Source organism: Colossoma macropomum, unplaced genomic scaffold (genome assembly GCF_904425465.1).
Source record: "Colossoma macropomum unplaced genomic scaffold, Colossoma_macropomum, whole genome shotgun sequence".
In the NCBI taxonomy this organism is placed as follows: Eukaryota; Metazoa; Chordata; class Actinopteri; order Characiformes; family Serrasalmidae; genus Colossoma; species Colossoma macropomum.
Genome location: NW_023494796.1, coordinates 20,037,233 through 20,056,194, shown reverse-complemented (window position 1 = coordinate 20,056,194; position 18,962 = coordinate 20,037,233). Strand labels below are relative to the sequence as shown.

The following is an 18,962-nucleotide window of genomic DNA, read 5'->3' as shown; positions in this document are numbered from 1 at the left end:
AAGGCATGGCTAAAAATGCCTGTGCAATGATTCTCTGTCATCACACTTATTTAGTGAGATATACAGAGTACAATATTGTTTTTTTCATTGTTCTCAAACACTGCAAAAACCTTCACAAGCAATGCATGATTGCAATCACAAGCAAATAACAGGATGCAGTACTCTTCAAACGTTTGGGATCACCTCACAAAAGTTTGAAATCAGGGTCTTTAATGAGATTAGACCAGTTTTGTTGCAGATACATACATAAAATGCTTATGCTAGTCCTGTGCAGTGCTACATGTTAAATAATATGAAAAACAATAATCAGTGAATAAATAAATAAGATGTATCCAGAAAAATAAACGTAAAAGATTGATGCAGATAAATATACAATACATGATGATAAATCATCAAAAACTACTAACTGTAAATACTTGAGTTTGTAATTATAAATAGATACAAAGTAATGGAAACATAAACTACTCATACTTGCTGGCCATTTTAATCAGAAAGGCATAAAGGTGCACCTTGTAGGTTTATGATTACTGACTGTAGTCCATCTGTTGTTGGACAGTTTATCAGCCCCTCTCTACCCTGTCCATCAATTAAAAGGAACTACCATAGCAGGGTTTCCATTTGTGGAAAACTCCTGGAAAATAAGGTAACTCGTGAATGGTCCTGACAACTGAAGAGTTTTATAAAGTTGTGCCATTAAACCGCAGCGGTCGCACATTTTAGCGCATTATGTTTGCATTTAGCATATTTCTATCTGCAAATACTCAGTTTGAATGACCATTCATACCTATTGTGGTTTGGAATGCTTTAGTGTTGCATCTATATGAATGCTGTGTTGAAGTGCCTGGATGTAAGGAGTTGTTAGGGGTTGTGTTGTTGACTTTAAAGTTATGGATGTTGGCTTTGAAGATGACTTTTGTGGGCAACGGCTGTCACATTCGTATGTGTAAGTCATGGAAATTATTTTGGAATTTTTCCTGAGAAAGTCCTGGAAATTGAGTTTTTAAACACTTCAGTGTCACTGCTGGACTGACAATAGTCCACCAACCAAAATATCCAGCCAAAAGCATCCTGTGACCCCTGACAAAGTATTAGAGCTGGGGACCTTCTGGATAAAATGTGCAGCAACAGGCTACAGTCAGTAATTGTAAACTTATAAAGTATACTTATGTTAGGTGTTTCTGATAAAATGGCCAATGAGTGCAAGTATTTAATGTGGTGTTTTGATTATTTTATACATTCTCTGTATATGGAATATATAATTACATAAGTTAATTTCATCATTATTAAGTAAATGACTGTTTCATTAACCACATAGACCCCAAAAACAAAAAAGCTGTTCATTTAAATCTGTGCATATTAGGAAGAACCCTTAAACTGATATACAACCTTTACAGTGTGTGAAAGTTCTTTAAACATTTAAAAGGTTTTTCACAACCACAAATCTCTTTTTCAAACATGGTTTGTAAGGGACTGAAGTTCTTCCATGACATCATTCAAAGAACCTGTGGAATCATGTACCACATGGTTTTATATATAGTACCAAAAAAGGTTCTTCGACTTGCAAACTAGTAATAATAGCAGAACACTTCAGTGCTACATGAAACCATGACTTTAATTAATAAAGACACATACAACAGGTTTTCCAAACAGTTTTTAGAGTGTTAATTGTTCTATAAAGATCCATTGCCTTTACTAAAGAACCATTTTAAGGGTGTAGCCTTCTCAGTTTACATGGCAAGCCTACGCCATCTGATGCAAGACCAAGTTAAGGTCAATGCGAAGATCTTTTTTCATAATCAGCACAGGTTGGGTCATAAAAAATGTGCTTGAGCAACATTGCAGTTACTCAACTATCAGCATGTTCATTATAAATAGAGAGGCAAGAGCTGGAGACCAGCACTGAGCGGAGGCAAGAGGAGGTAAGCATCACTCTTGTTATCATTCTTTAGTGTGAAGCCTGGATTCAGCAAAAGAACATTATTCATTTTACAGTGAAATGTTGTCCTACTTGTTGTATTAGTTAATAGACTTATCCAGTAACTTATTACACGTGTTTAAGTTGTAACATTAATATGTAACATATTTCTGCAGTGCAGCAATGGCCATCTTGTTCGTTGTGGCGTTATTATTTCTTGGGGCGAATGCACGTGTGAGTACCAGTTTCTTTCGGTCAAATTGTTTACAATGTAATTCATTAGTAGTTGGGTCAATTGCAAAACAATTCATAATGATTTGCTAAGTAAGATGCTAAGTTCACAATTACCATTTTTTGGAGCACTGGGTATCTACATTTGGCCATATACTAAGTATAGGACTCTTGAGGCTACAGGCTACTGGAGGGCTACCAGAGCCAGTGATGCCAGTTTAGATCATATTCTTACTGTACTACATTAAACCCAGACCCAGACCAAAAAACCCCAATAGCAGATCAATTTACTCACAGCACTCTAGTCTTTAAGATAATCAGACTAATGCTAATCTTCTGCTTTAACCTTAGCTAACATTACTTGCTTAATTACAGCATATTTCAGTTATGAAATCTGTAAGAGTAGAGTGTAAAATGAACCTGAACCTTTTGTTTATCTCTGATTTTCTGCAATGCATCCTTTGTGCTATAGCTGCAGTTTGGACTACGTGTCCGGTCTGCAGTAGCCTTTAGCTGGCTGCAGTAGTCTTTCTAAGCTTTACTGTTTGGATTAAACAGATAAGAGCTTAATTAAGCATAACTTGCATTGCCTTAAGGTACAGGGGTGAAAGTATAGAGTTGCATCAGACTTCTCAAATATAAAAACACTTCTTTAAACCAAAAATGCCTTGAATATTTGAAAATTCCGACTCATCCCTGGGCCATATATACCTGGTGATGTGACGTTTTTTGACAAAACTTAGACGTTCTGAAATGGTTCCTGGCATGAACATACAGTTCTCGAAAATACCTTTAATCAGTATAGATGAGGAGATTCCTTAAACTTGCAAAGTATTCTTCACAATCAAACATTTCATTTACAAAGTTGACCTTCCACTGAGAGAATCATCCACTGACTACCTCTTTAGGGAGCTTATGTTTGGCACCTCCGTGTTTGTGTGAAACACAAAAACATCTGCTGTTATAACTGATTTCTTACTTACCTACATCTTCAGCCCAATGGTGGCTGGCAGCAAGGTCCGCCAATGGGAGGACCCATGCCAGGGCCAAGTGGAGGACGTTGGCCACCAGGAGGAGGAAGGTTTCCCTCTGGACCAATGGGAGGAGGAAACTTCCCCCCTGGACCAATGGGGCCAAGCTGGAACGATGGTCAATTCCCACCAATGGTGAGTTTCACAGAAGATGACAATCCATATCACTGCAACATATACAACTACACTGCCCAGCAAATGTTTTGGGGCACCTAGCTTTCTAAAATGTTTTTAATACAAATGAACATAATACAAATGAAGCCCACTCATTTGATCCCCTTTGTTTTAATGTCAATACACATCAGCGCTTTACCATTTAAACCACCTTTGGGCCAAAAGAGGTTCAATATGTTTTTAACAATAATTTGGGAAAGAAAACCATCAAATCTACTCTTCATACCAAGGAAGACAAGAGTGTTGAGGGTCAATATATACAGTATCAGCAAATAGCTGTTGTACGCAAACTTACTTGAAAGTCAAAATCAAACCTATGAAGAAAATGTGAAAAAAAAAAATGGTGTCCCCAAACCTTTGATGAGCAGTGGACATGGTTCAGTTTGTTCACTATCACTCACCTGCACCTGTTTACAGCCTGGTCAGATGGAAGCATGGCGCCCTGACAGCCCACCTATGGGTCCAGGGGGTGAATGGGATGTTCCGGGCGCTCCTGACTCAGATGAAACAGAACCTTTCTATGGACAAGATCTGAACATGCCTTGGAGGGATGACGAACCATTCGCAAACGTGAGAGAATTCCATTCCATCATTATCTCCATTCGGACCATTTGAAGGGTGGGGGTGGTGTGTGTGTGTGTGTGTGGGGGGGGGTTCACACCTCTTTTCTTAACTCTCATAATCACATATGTTTATTAGATTCATGTCTGTTGTCATACTGTTGCCTGTTCCATATGTATGTAGTTCTTCTGACTTATTGATTACTTCTTAGTAATTTACTTATATATTTGTTTTTATGAATTCTATATGCTTCATATGTTTCAATAAGTAGTTGTTGAATAATGTATTGTAGTTAGTGATTAGAAACCTCAAAATAACATTTATAACTGGATAATAAGCCTAGGGTTTGGGTTAAAAACTGCCCAGGCTATGAAGCACTCAGTACCGCTCTATGTATTCCGTATAGGGAGAGGGCTTCGGGCCTGCGGATTTCCCCAGACGGTTTCCACGTCATGGAGGATCACATGGTGGTAGAAGACCACCTCCCAGAGTAAGTTTACTGCCAAACATGCACTACATAAAGACTAAAATCAATACCCTGATTTATAAAGGGGTTGGATTTTAAAAAGAAGTCTGGGTTTAAATTGTATTTTGGCCCAAGTGTAACTGGCCCAAGGCTAAGCTTTACATAACATAAAATTAAATTAAAAACTCATCTGTTGGAATCAGATTCAAGTGGTTATTAAATCTCTTTAGCCCAGTGGGCCTCGTCACCCTCCTCACCCTCCTCGCCCTCGCCCAGATGGCGTAAGACCCAACATCACGGTATGTTTTTAGCAGTGACATTTAAAGATGAATATGTGAATTTCTTATAAACAAATGAATGTATGCCCAGTTCTACAATGAAATATGATAATAATTATGTCAATTATGTTGCAGTTCGTCCCACTGTTCCGGGTAAGATGTTTTTTTACGACTTTACAAATATGATTTTATGATATATGTGATAGCGTAAAGATGTAAATGGCTTTTCAATTTCAATGTTTCAATCCATTTTCTTTTAATGGATTCACATACAGGCTGCCAATGTGACAGTGCAGGTACTTATTATTTATAACTATTATTACCACATTTTTTGCAATATAATTTTTTTATTTTGTTAGTCTTCTGCTACAGAGATTTGACATAACCTTTTTCTTTTTCCTAGAATCTCAATGCTTCTATGTTCCTGAAAGCGGTAATGTGTTTCCTTCTAAACATCCATTTAGGTTTAATTCTACAATTAATTGCATATTTGATAAAGAAAACACCTTTTTGCAATAGTAACATGTTATCTATCTTTTCTTTCCAGGGAGAGAACGTTTTCATGTTACCACCAGTAAGTTAGAGCATATAGGTCATTTATCTTGATCTGCTTTATTACTGTTTTACTATTTACTATTATGTTTGTTCTAATAAGGTATAGATATAGGTAAATATAGTGTGATGTGATACTAAGACCATATGTTATTCCTTTGTAGACTGGAGGAAGACCACCGCAGTTTGGGGTATTCACAAGCACCCTCACACATTATATTAAGATATAAGAGATTAAAAATATTACACACACAATATTAAGATATGAGATATTAATAAGATAATTATTTTACAAATGAGCAAATGACTTGGATTCCCACTCAAATGACTAAAATAAGTAATGTTTTTGTTTCTCTTTATTATGATCAGCATGGACCCCCTGTATTTGGCCCTCAGGTAACAGTCACTGTGAAATGATAAAAATAAGCTTTTTTTCTTCAATATTGTACTACAGTATTCATTTGAATGTACCATTTATCATTCTAATTTGCTTTCTTTTCTCCTATATTTAGTATTACTTCAAGATCTTCTACAACCCCAATGCTACGGTAATTAAAATTCTTAGTAACTTTATGTATTTTTGGGGGAAATTTTCAATTTTAGGGCATTTTAAAAGAATATTCTACTGTTTTCTTTCCGACAGCAAACGGTCTCGTTTGAATTTGGGGTTGCACAAATTGTAAGTGATTTCTTAAATACAGTTATAATACAGAAATAATTCTCATAATTCTCATAGCCATTCTCATTCTCCATTTTATCTTTTTTATCATCAATATCGCAGCAATACCCATCCTCCTTGTGGGTAAGTGTCTCTATTTTGAAATGCTTTTAAAATCCTCCAGTGTGGACTTTGCTCATGCTTTCTGCTGGCGAGTTTGCTACTTACTTTATTGGAAAAACTTTATTTTAAGGCTGTCCACTTAGAGACACCTTAACACGTAAACATTGAGTAATGAATGTAAAAAGCAATACTTGAGCTTTTATGAACAGCTTATGTCAGCATTTGCAAGATGACGCTAAGCTGTTTTATAAGCCTCGGCCTTTTAAGCAGCCTCACTTGTGAATGCCGCTTCATAACAGCGGCTGTCAAAGTGTAAAGGCCTTTATTTCAATACGATTTTATTTATTTCAGAAAATATTTTGCGTCATATTTTTAATACTTTTCATGAATACTTATATCACTTTATAAATGCACTATTCAATGCTTATGAAGTCCCTGTGTAGGGATGAAATGAAATGTTTCCGTTATTTAGTTTCAGTGTTTGAAACACTAATGTTATGCATTTCAATCCTTAAGGCCGGCTCAGATAGTGACGAATATCCACCATACTGGAGATACTGAAGAGACATCTCCATCTGCAATAACAGGTACAACTGTCCTGCCATTGTAACTGACCTCAAATATTCATTTCAAATACCACATTCCCCAAGCTAATATTCTGTTTCCTATTCTCAGGTCAAAGAACAGCTGAAGATCATGGACCATTAAAAGAATTCAACAGCTTTAGCCCACTATAGGATTATATACCCCTACTTATTTTAATGTTACAGTTTAATGTTTACTGGATCTAAAACAATGGAGTGAACCATTGAACCAGTGGCATATTGGAGCAAGGAATGCATTTGACTGTGTCTTCTAGGACTGGTGGTTAAGATTTAATCTTAGTGATTAGGTTAGTAGCAGATGTGTAGATGGTGGTGGAGGGTCAGTGCATTAATTACAGATTATTCTGGACTGTCTGTAATTCATTCAATAAACTTGTCAGCATCCACATTTTTTGCTGTGTTCTGTATTTATTGTTTCTGAGTTGCGAAAGTTGCAAAATCAACACTCCATCTCCAACACTGATTACACAAAAGCATTTATTGTCAGTTGGTACAAACGTAATGTGGACTAACAAGAGCATTGTTGTATTGCCAGCTACATGAAAAGTGCTTCTCCAAACCAAAGAAAATGCTAATGCCTACACTTCTGATAGCTGTAAGTCTTTTGTGCTGTTGCTTGAGAACATGCTGCCTACAAAAAAAGAGAAAAAATACATTTACATGATCAACACATGACTGAGCATTAATAGGAAGCCAAGGAAAATCAATAAGAGAAAATAGCTCACCTCTTTTCCATTAAAGTCTATGGTTCAAAAAAGGAGAAAGCAGGATCCTGTAAATGACAGAAATGGTTTTAGTCACATTTACACTACCAGTCAAAAGTTTGGACACACCTCCTGTAACGTTTCTTTCTATTTGTTTTCTAAATTTAATATTAATGATGTGGATCTCAAAACCATGAAATCATTCATATCATTACTCCAATCAGATATACTCCTCTTCTACCAAATAGGGCTATTTACTCATGCCTGGTCTTGTCACAACACAACTGACTGGCTGAAATGCATTATCGAGCACAGACATTCCACTAATATTCGAGAAGCACATTCCAATTATACATTTTCCCACTCAGAATTCTGCTAAACTCCTAAATGTTTCTAAACTGTTTTTGACATACATTTAACATAGACAATAATTTGAATATTTATATTTGCTTCAGACACAACTTTCATCATAAGCCTTCAAATCAACATGTGTTTAAGAAAACTGAAAAACACACAATTTAACTGTGCCCAAACTTTTAACTGGCACCATATACAGGTCAAAAAAGGTGTCAAAATTTCATGATGAATGGACCAATAGAAATGGTCCAAAATGACTTAAAAAACAATATTTCTCCATTTACTTCCATTAAAAGTTAAGGATGACATCAGTGATGTGCAGTATTAATATGCTCATCACGTTACACTGAATTATGATATGATATGATAGAGCGTTACCCCATCAACACCAGGACGGTCGCCGCGGTTAACAGGGGGTGGAGTCAAACGCCATGGATCTGACACCTTGACATTATTCTGTCAAATTGGATAATACGCAGGGAAAGTCGATGTAGTTTCAGTCACTATGTCACTAATCATATGCCAACGGTATTTGTACATTGAAATGCTTGTGGAAAATCACTATTAAAAATACCAACAAAAGAAAAAAAGCAGAAAACCCCAAAAAACTACGCAGAGTTGCTAAGTATATCTATAATAATACAAATTATATTACAAGGAATACGAATAAAATAAATCAGTAATTAAAAACATTAAAAACTACTCTGTTTTTTTTTCTAAAATGAATGATATGCAATATCCTACCTGGACAGGCTGTGGGGGTGCTGGAGTTGGCCTCACTGAGTTCTGTGAGGCTGTTCTTTGGTTGGGTGGAAGTAGTGGGTTCCTTGGAGGTGGAACTAGTGGGTTCCTTGGAGGGAAACCGTAGGTCAGATAATACGGAAAGGCCTGCATTGAAAAATAAGAACCACTTTAGATGTCATACTTCTGAAACTACTGTGAAAACTAAACTGAGAGTAAGAAATTAGGGTAAGACCTGTCCGCCTGATCCTTGAGCGAAGGGGTAGAACTGAGGAAGCACCTTGAACAAAATATGCAATTCCATTTAGTACTGTTGCTTATGTGTAACATTCCTGGTGCTATAACATGTAGAGATATCAGTTTTACTTGTGTTATACAATAATGCTGTCAAAAATACAGATCCAAATATTCAGAGGAAAACCATGACTATTACAGCAATGCAGTCACTTGATCACTGATAATGCTAATTTGTGTCCCTATGGGCTTCTAGTAGTATGTTAGCACCAAGCATGGACATGTAAAACTTGCCAAAAACATATGTTTTATGTGAAGGTAGTAACAGATATATTAACCTGTATTTTACTGTGTAGCACTGCTCTGCTCAGTCCATTTCTATCAGCTGACTGAAACCTAGTCTCCTATTTAATGTCAGAACGTTTGCCTTACAAACTTGGTCTCACTGACTGGAAATCAAAACCTGACTGGTTAGTTCCTTCATCAGTTCTTAATTATAGTTAGTGGTTAATCTGATAGTTTAAGCCTTCAGTTCAGCTCCTGAAGGCCTAACCAATGGGAGAGATAGTACTGTTTAAATGTAGTAAGCATGATAATTATATAAAATAAAAATAAACAAACAATTACAGACATGTTCTATATTTATTTCACAGAATTTTTTAGTCCTTCTCTGAAAGTCTAGAAGGCCTTAAAGCCTCTGCTTTTATTGTAGTACTAGTCTTCATGCAATAGTTTGGTAAAAACTGAATTTACAGTGTACTTGAACAGCCAAGATATGCTTGGTTTCCAAGGTTTCCTTCTGTGGTTTTGTGCTGGAGCTACAAGGCTAATGTAGCTAATGAGTGAAGAATTACCCTACACCAGTTTTACATTGCTTAGCTGGCACGCCTATATCATCCTAAATATGCCTGAGTTGGTAAGTAAACTCAAATGGACTAGCTCATGTGGTATGACAAACTGTCGTAGAAATGATCTACTAAGTATATCGCATAGTGGAAAAGACAATAATTGCAACCAACCTGTCTGTAATTTTCTCCATGTTTCTAAATAATAGTATGTCATAGTGTCAGAAACCACATAAGCAAGTCTATTTGAGATTACTTAACAACCCAGTGCAGTTTGTACAGTGCTAATTGGTGAGGTATAAGCTTCCGTTACTTGCTAGCTGTATCATCCTTGCACCTCCTACAAAACTAAAGAAGCTAAATTTAAACACAGAACAATTTAGTTGATCGACTACATATGAGGTAAGGGGACAATTCTCTTGTGTCAGATAGCACAGTGCTGTGTGGTTACATAGCAAAGAGTACCTGGACAGGCTTTTGGTTCAGTGGGGGGCTGTTGGGGTTAAGAGCTATCTGCTGTTCCTGCTGATTGGGAGGCAGCAATACTGGGGGCACTTGGTTCTGCTGTGGTGGTAGGAAGGGTCCAGGCAGCTGAGGGCCAAAGTTCAGAAACTGGGGAGGCAGCAGGATTTCGGGCTGCGTCTGGAACAGGAATGGCGATAGAAAAGGTGTTCCCTGCAGAAAAAAGACAATGACCGGCTAAATGCTAAGAGTAAATTTGCCATAAAGGCCCTACCAATTCCAACTCCTAGTATCCATTACCTGCAGTCATAGTGCCACACTGGTGGCTTTAATTCCATTTTTGCTGCACTCCATTACATATCTAACATCTGAACTCAAGACATCCACTTCAGGTCAGGTATAAAAGAGCAATTCCACTGATTTTTCAAACTTTCTTCATCATTACATTGTTAAGATGTAAACAAAGTCATTCAGAGTGGTTTGATGTGAAATGCTCAATTCTAGAATAACTTAACAAGTGTGAAGTGTGAAAAGTTTTTACATGGAAATAGTTTCAAATATGTTGCCTGATGCCTGAAACACTGTTTCATAATAGTTTTGAGATAAGATTTTGGCCTAAAACACTTGTTTGATATGTAGAAGTACTTGCAAGGTTCTAGGGCAAAAACAGTACCTAAACAAAACTAAAAAAAAAGATTTCTTACTATTTTTCTAATAACGTTACATATAAACAATTTGTACATGTGTAGGTTCACTGGTGCTTTTGGATAGCAAATAAAACGGCTATATTTGTGTTGTAGACTCGGTGACACTTGGCTGCCACCACATCAAGTTCTATACAGTGAACATCATTTAAAGTCAAAGCACCCTGAATGACTGTGTTTACGTCTGAATGAATGAATTATGTATTTGGAAAAGTCTATGGAATTCTCTATCAAGATGGCACACAGTGCAGAGATTTACTGATTTACTACATTTTTAAACAGTACCTGTGCTTGGCCCATGCCAAGGCCAGCAAGGGTGATTCCATTCACACGCAAGACCTAAAAACAAGACCAAACTATGAGCTGTAAAAGACAACAGCTACACCAATGAAGCTGTGAAAATGTACAAAAGCATGTAAGGTAAATACCTCATTGCTGTTACTTGCGATTATTCCGAGTCGTGGCTGTAAGATCTAGAAAAGGCAAATGGTTTTATCACTGCTGTTCGAAATAAATGAGTGTCTCATTATAGCAATAAGCTGTTCAAGGCTGAAATTACACGCATGTCAAAAGTTTACATACTTCTGTTTCTTAATAGTGTATGGACATGGTCAACATTGGTCATTAAACAACTGCTCTGAACATGGCTGAGCCAATTAGATTTCAGAACTGGACCTATCTAACTGATTAAGCTTTGAGTTGATAAAGGAAATGCACACTTACAGGAGCGCTAGTACACACGCTGAGAAGAACAGCCAATGGAACGGTGACTTGGAGCTTCATCATTTCCAGCTGCGGCACTGAGTGAGATGGAGAAGAGTCCACATAAGCATATTATGGATTAGAATAATATTTTATCAAAAAGCAGGAATGTTAAAAATGGTTGTACTGCCAACACTGGAATGTACTGTACCTTTACTGAGGAGTGAGCTGTGAGCCTCTCCTCACCTCTGCCTTTTAAACAGTCTGTACCTTTTATCCTCACAGTCTGAGACAGTGTGTGGCCATGATGTAACACCCTTGCAGGTGACCTCAGCTGACCAAAGACTTTGACATCATCTCTTCCACAAGCATTGTGATTTTAGGCTTTAAATAAGCTTGGACATGTAGTCAAACATTACAACAGTGTCCAATGTCACAGTGGTACTTCCTTCAGTCTTATTATAAATGAGCATTCTAACTTTAATATACATACATGCATTGTACATATAGTTATACTGTGGCAGTAGACAGTTCCTTCTGGGGATCAATAAGGTTGATCTTTTCTTATACTCACTCTTAAAGGGCCCATACCATGCAAAAATGAATTCACTTTGAATTTGAAATAAAAGAATTTGATGTAGTACGTAAACATTGATAAAGTTTCAAAAGTCCATATATGGAGGCTGAGCTGTAAAAGCAGTCATCATTTTTATGATGTCACAAAAACCAATGTGTTTGCATATGTCTGCCTACTCAGTCTACAGTTCATTAATCACGCCCATTCACAAGGAAGTTATAAGGAGTGTTTCAGCCTGGACTGCTTTTGAATTAGACACAATACAGGGCAGCCAATCGGAACAGAGATCATTTAAATATTTCAGTCTTAAATGGACAGTAACAGATGTAAACCTCACTGGTGGACCTCAGGAAAAAAAATAAAATACAAGAAAAATGCAGCGCATGGGCTCCACAAAAAGAAGGAACGATGCCATAGAAGAACTGGCCCTGCTGAAAAAAAATCATCAGAAATTATTAAAGGTTTCTGTTGGGTTCTTCCCAGCCAGCCAGCATATATGGGTCTGCTGGCTTAAATAGAAGATAAAAGCACCCTATTGACTGTTTGCCACTGCTGGACCCTCAGACCACCCAGATTATTGTCCTGCATACAAGGCCTAGCTAGTTTTAATCTCTTCAAACAGATTTCAAAATAAAAGTCTGGAAAATTGGAAAAATGTTACTAACTACTAAAAAGTTAACTACTAGGCCTGATATAAAATGTGTTAAAATGTTGTTGCTAACACTGTGCTACATTGGTTACAGCTGTATAACCGGCTTTATTTATGATATTGCTATTAAATTATTTACTAAACTAAAAAATAAGTCAAATGGACTGTTTGCTGAAAATGCAAGATTAAAAGCATTTTGTCTAACACTGTGCTTAATCATCAGTGGGCCACCCTGAAAACGCTGAGGAGAAAGCAGCATCCAGCGGGTCATCAGTTAGCTTCTCAATAGATGTTTCTGGGTTTTTTTTTGTTTTTTTTTGTTTTTTTTGGTCCCTGACACTACAAATCAGACGTTTTGGCTACTTTATTTCAAATAAAATGCAGTTATGTCAAGTACAGTGAGATGAACATCTTTTCCACTTACTCATGTTTCCATTTCATGAGTCGAATTTTCTCTAGAAGCTTCTAGTTTTTGTCATGTGACGTCACGCGCGCGAACCCACGTTAGCGTCATGGACTTGTTTTAACCGTGTTGAGTTATTTGTCGTGGTTTGACCTTAAACCATCAGACTCGGTGGCTCATCCGAGGCCAGACTGCGGCTCAGCCTGGCTTTAGACTAATGAGCACGTCCACCAGAGACTTTCGGCTCAGAGGCTTTCATTAGCTCGGGATTCTGCTTAATCCGGACTAAAAGCGCAGTCTGAACTCTTAGCAATGATGGCTTGTCTGGCTGAGCAACGCCAGTAAAACAAAGAGAAACTTTCATGGCCTGGACTTTGTGTCCGTCTCCTTTTAAGCCTAACGGTGTGACGTCGTCGCTTTCTAGTTATTCTCATTCTTTTGTGTCTCTTTTGTCTCTGAAGTATCTGGATTCTTTAACCTGGATGATCATTTTGATGGATAATCTGTCGCAGCTGAAACTAGTGAACTGTATTATTTGAAAACTGTTTACTATGTTCGTACTGCCACCACTAGGGGGCAGTGCAAACTAAAATGAACGGTTATTAAAGTTATTAGCTTTACAAACTGTGTCAGAGACCACCCCTTCATTTAATTCCCTGTCAAAATGGCCATTAAATACGTTTTTAGTTTTCAGGAGATATTTCAGATTAGATATAGATATAATCCACGTGCATAAGGATGAGGAAAGTCAAAGGAAACTAGTTTCCCTAACTAAAGTTTAAAATGATTGTAGGATACAGAAGAAATGGGACTCCTAACAACCATTCAAGACCTTGTAGACTAGCAAAACCCCAACCCCATCAGATAACCAGTGGTCACAAACCCTGGCCCTGGAGATCTACCTTGCTGTGGAGCAGAGGTGCCCAATCGGCCAGGACCAGGAGCTGTAGAGTCTAGTTCCAATCACAATCTGCCACACCTGCTGCAGCTACTTAACATCGTAAGAAGCCCTTGATTGGCTGGATTAGATGTATTAGTGAAATTAATTATATATAAATGAAAGAGGTAGTCTGACTTTCACATGGTTCTGTGTGAGCAGCCACAAAAGAAACAGACGAAAAACCAGAATATAACTTTTATCATGCATGAAAATTTATTAGAAATTGTAAGGTTAATCTACAAAGAAAGTAACAGCTTTCTCTAACTAATCAAAAAGGAATCCAGCTTTGCTGTCGTTATCTTATTTCCCTGATTTCTGTATTTTTCACAAAGAAAGACAACATTGCCACCAGTTTCCGAAAAGACAGCCTTCTCTGAGCAATGCCTGTAAACAAACAAATAATATAGTCAGTATAAAATACAGTTAATCAAAACTAGTCATTATTTTGTGCACAGGAGCTGTGAAGCTAACATAGCTAACAAATAATGGAAGCTTATACTGATTAGCACTGTGCAAACTGCACACTTAAATCATCACACTCGCCTCAAACTGTGCCATGTTGTTGAGTAATCTCAAATAGACCTGCTAATGTGGTTTGTGACACTGTGTAACACTGTTTTCTATAATAAAAATGCCAAGAGTACAGCGCAGCTGAAATTGTGGCTATCTTGAGGCCTTGGTCATCTTTGCCCATTTTCAGAGATGTATGTCACAGTATGTCATACAGTGTCCGAAACCACATAAGCAAGTCTATTAGAGATTACTCAACAATTTGACACACTTTGGGGTGATTGTGTGTGATGATTTAGCCAGCCAGTTTAAGCTTCCATCGACTGACTTTATTTGTGGGAAGAGAAATTCTCTGCACTTTAGCTTTGCATTCAATCTGCTTAACACTGGTAGAAACATACCTTGGATGCACAGATATGCAGTCAGAACCTACTCATCAGGGTGCTCGGTTATAGAAGGGGTTGGCGTGGCCTGAAATGATTCATAAAATACATTAGATGATTTGTACCCATCTCACACATTTCAAAAAAGAAGGTTAGCTGATCATTCATTACCTGGGTGTTTCGCATTAGCTGCTTGCATTCTCCTGAGCAGTGTTCGCTATGAGAGAAGAATCAGTATGTTTAATAAAAAAATTCATTTAATACTGAGTTTAATGTTTAATAATGACCATTTAATACTGAGTTTAATGTTTAATAATGACCATTTAATACTGAGTTCAATGTTTAATAATGATGATATTAGCGTGATTAGCTCACGACTTCAAAGTAGGCTGAAGTTATCGAACTGTGTAATGCATTCATTTATCATTTCTGCATGAATAAAATCCATTACATTAATACAATCTTGCTTTTTACTTTCAGAAATAACTGTCATGTATTTTATTTATGTGTAAATTATCTACGTATTTGAACCAAGTCAATTCAATGTATCACTTTTTTCACTTCTCTGTGTGAATGAAATCTATACCATAAGTATGTCAAAACGTGTTCCTTGTAAATTGCATAATTATATATCTAGTGAGGGGAAATTACCCTGAATCTTGGCACCGGGCCAGCCGGCATGTCCCCCTGTGGCTGCTGGCCATTTCCCATCGGGTTCAGTCCGCCCTGTCGAGACAAAAGCACAACACAAGTCATCAGCTGAGTCACACAAGCCTAAACACAGGCTTTCATATGAAGTGTTCTGTGCTTTTTTCAGAAACGCTGAAAGGAGGAGGATGAGCTGTACCGCTGCTTGCTGCTGAGGAGGGAGGACCTGGCGGTTTGGGTTCGCAAGATAAGGCAGGCCCTGATAGAAACAACATAATAATTATAATATTTTTATTACAGTAATATTTTCCTATATAATAATGATCTTGCACTGTGCTGCATTGTACATGTGGTTAGATAAGCTCAAAACAAGTTTAATATAGTTTACAAGTAAAGCAAGGTCACAGTAATAATTATACCACTACTACTACTGATAATAATGATAATGAAAATAATACTAGTAGCACTTGATTAGTCAGCATGGTAAGTGAATGTTTGGTAGGTAAATCTGTAGTAATTATATGGAATGTCAGGTACCTAGTTTGCAAGTATGTAGTAACTTATGTGAAAACTATCAGGTATATATGGTTGTATGGAAGACGCTATGATGCAAGTATGATATAGAATTTAATTGGTAATTATGTAATACTTAATTGCTTGGTGCATTGGTCAATGTAAATATGTAAAATGTATAAATGTGAGAAATAACAAATACATTTGAGCAACTAGCACCAAGCACTGCTGTACAATACCACAGTATGTTTCTATATTCTCATAACTCACATATCAAAGACGCAAGACACAACTGCAAACACAAGCATTGTATAGAATGTTAACTGGCTTGCATGTAATTTACCATCATTGGTGGGTAAGCCATAGCTGGCTGTGGAGGCAGTGGGGCCTGAGGGTTCGGCAGCATGAAAGGAGCAGCAGCAAAAGGAGGCTGGAACATGTACGGGGGCAGCACCTGTAAGGAGAAAACCATTATCTGAGGAATAGTTTGTCAAAACCCTCATCCCCAATGTAGTCAATCAGCCAAGACTAGAGGTCGGAAACCCAAATGTTAAGAAGACAAAAAAACAAACCACCTTGGAAGCCACAACATTTTATGTCCATTTTAAAAAAAAATATTAAAAATGTATAAATGATTATAATTTATAATTTTATTAATTTAATTATAAATGAAAACACAAACTTGCTTCTCTCTGCTCTAAGCTTTAGCTCAGCTATAGCTGCATTTCTCGCATCTCCAGCAGGAAACTTTTCCGTAAAAGTAGAACAGTTTCTTCTAAAATGTCTCCCAACATTCGACTTTTTACAAGGGTGAAGTCAGCTTCTCATTCTCCAGCTCCTTGTTTGAATTTACCCGTTCCACTTTAAATGGTGCCTGACGCATCAGAATGTTAACTGCTGTACCATTTAAGGTGGAACGGGAGAATTCGAACAAGAAGCTGGAGAACGACAAGCTGACTTAAGCCTTGTGACTTTTTAGTGTCTGCCAGTTTCTCATTGCAGATTAAATGTATCAAGAATCCAGCTGGAGTGATTATTAATGCAAATAAGTCCATTTGTCTCCAAATGATCGATGTCTGTCTTAAATCTTACTCTTTGCTGTTTTGTTAGCTACTACTAGATTTAACTGCAAAGAAGAGTCGTTTATTTTTACCCTAAAAATCCAAATTTGCTGTAGAGCCACAACAGGGCAGTAAAAGAGCCACATGCGTCTCTTTCAGGACCTGCGTCACACATTCAGGAGGTATAAGGCTAATGTATCTAACAAGTAATGTAGGCCAGATTAGCACTATGCAAACTGTATGCCTGAATGAATACACTTGCCTCAACCATGCCAAGTTGTTAGGCAATCTTTAACAGATTTTATTTCATTTCATCAGTGGTTTCTGACACTGTATGACATGCTTTTATCTGCAGAAAATGGACAAATACAATGCAATGGCTTTTTTGTCAAGATGGCTTGTACTTTATAAGGACAAAAACCCATTGTATCGTACTGTCTGTACTTTTGTTCATTTTATGGACATTAAGGGGGAAAACTGCATGAAATAGATTCTCACTGAACTGCTCTTATAGCTATGAGGCTAATATAGCTAACAAGTAATGGGAGTTTATCTACAGTTCTTACTTGTTAGCCTCAATTGCCTAGCAAAAATCTAAAGAGTTTCTACCTGAGCGATTGGTGGCTGTCCTATTACAGCTCCACCAGCAGGAAGCAGCGCTGGGTTCAGGCCTCCAACCACTACCCCTGGGCCCAGCAAGCCGCCATTCAGTCCAGTGACCAGTCCACCACCGTTCAAACCACCAACCACAAGCAGTTTCTGGATGACAAAAACAAGTTTCAGGCACAGATTCTGACAAAAATGTATAAGAGATCCTGACTGAGCATAGCAACACTATCTTAACTGGACGCTACACGAAGTGGATGCTACGTCTTGCTGGTTCTTTATTCTGCAAATGCGAATTGCTATGAAAGCTATTATGTGTGAAAACTTATTATAGAACCAAATTCCTATTTAACTTTGGTTAAACAAATAGCTGAAAGATCTGTTTAAATCTGTTAAATTATTTGCCTTCATTTTGTATTAATGATCTGAAGAGCGGACATGTATTTTTTTTTCCGTAACACTTTGAGGCTTCTGGTGACTTATATCCTGCACTTTATCTTTACATAGAAATGTATTGTAATGTTATTCAGCTTTCTTACCTTTGCTGAGGTCATCTATAAAGGTAAAAATCAGGTGGGTCATTATTACAACAATTACATCCATAATACATAATACATACATCCATTGATAAAGGTATAAAATATTAAGCTGCCATGAAAAAAATTGTACCAACTTACGTAGGCAGCAGAGGCCAAGAAGGTTACGAAAAGAATAAACTTCATTTTGAAGGCTGAGAAAGCAGTAATAAGAGCAGGTTGAAAAATCAAATGGACGAAATGCATCACTACAACTGTATTTTGCAGCGTGACGTAACATCAGTATGGTCAATTACCCTGGTCAAACATGATGACACATTTTTCTGTAAAAAAGTAAAAAAGCCACTGGCTTCTATTGTAAGTAATTTTCTGTGGATCTCTAAATACAGGAAAATTATTATCCATGCTAATAGATAATATGCTACAGATACAGCAGATGGAGATTAGGTTAAAAAATGTTGGAGTATCCCTTTAATATTTTCTCACCAAAGCGGAAGCAGTACTCACCTCTCAGTGTGTAGATTCTCAGGAGGTTTCAGTTCTTCTGTGCTGGTCTTGGTTCCCCAGTGGCCTTTTATTGGGCCTGCTCCGCCTAATAGCTTCCACACACAAATCCAGGTGTATTAGTTTGCGGTTTGTTTGTCCTGATTACCTTTGAGGCCTGAATGAATGGACCCTTGTGTTCTGGACTGTTGTTTTGCCCAGTCAGAATCCCTTTCCCCAGGAATAGCCGATGACCGAAACCCCGACTCATGTTCAACCTGAATGCTGAGGTTTATGGCCCCTTTTTTCG

General features: G+C 37.4%; 3 protein-coding genes across 3 annotated transcripts; 1 reads left to right on the top strand and 2 right to left on the bottom strand.

Annotated features, from left to right (window-relative positions):
• The first annotated feature begins 1,913 nt into the window (after positions 1 to 1,913).
• On the top strand, positions 1,914 to 6,982 carry LOC118816914 (proline-rich protein 2-like). Its single transcript, XM_036583518.1, has 17 exons — positions 1,914 to 1,919; positions 2,092 to 2,149; positions 3,142 to 3,312; positions 3,769 to 3,921; positions 4,319 to 4,402; positions 4,609 to 4,677; positions 4,792 to 4,809; positions 4,932 to 4,952; positions 5,060 to 5,089; positions 5,204 to 5,230; positions 5,373 to 5,399; positions 5,578 to 5,604; positions 5,721 to 5,756; positions 5,852 to 5,887; positions 5,990 to 6,010; positions 6,506 to 6,576; positions 6,665 to 6,982. Exons 2-16 carry the CDS (start codon positions 2,099 to 2,101, stop codon positions 6,548 to 6,550), a joined length of 816 nt encoding a protein of 271 aa, XP_036439411.1. The 5' UTR covers positions 1,914 to 1,919; positions 2,092 to 2,098; the 3' UTR covers positions 6,551 to 6,576; positions 6,665 to 6,982.
• A 340-nt stretch (positions 6,983 to 7,322) lies between these two features.
• On the bottom strand, positions 7,323 to 11,437 carry odam (odontogenic, ameloblast associated). The gene is made up of 7 exons (XM_036583532.1): positions 11,365 to 11,437; positions 11,070 to 11,114; positions 10,927 to 10,980; positions 9,941 to 10,150; positions 8,632 to 8,676; positions 8,400 to 8,543; positions 7,323 to 7,366 (listed from the first exon to the last, which is right to left on the bottom strand). Exons 1-7 carry the CDS (start codon positions 11,425 to 11,427, stop codon positions 7,337 to 7,339), a joined length of 591 nt encoding a protein of 196 aa, XP_036439425.1. The 5' UTR covers positions 11,428 to 11,437; the 3' UTR covers positions 7,323 to 7,336.
• Positions 11,438 to 14,858: 3,421 nt separating this feature from the next.
• scpp9 (secretory calcium-binding phosphoprotein 9) lies at positions 14,859 to 18,702 on the bottom strand. The gene is made up of 9 exons (XM_036583424.1): positions 18,677 to 18,702; positions 18,311 to 18,363; positions 18,173 to 18,187; positions 17,637 to 17,786; positions 16,310 to 16,420; positions 15,653 to 15,712; positions 15,457 to 15,531; positions 14,977 to 15,022; positions 14,859 to 14,893 (listed from the first exon to the last, which is right to left on the bottom strand). Exons 2-9 carry the CDS (start codon positions 18,353 to 18,355, stop codon positions 14,859 to 14,861), a joined length of 537 nt encoding a protein of 178 aa, XP_036439317.1. The 5' UTR covers positions 18,356 to 18,363; positions 18,677 to 18,702.
• Positions 18,703 to 18,962: the final 260 nt, after the last annotated feature.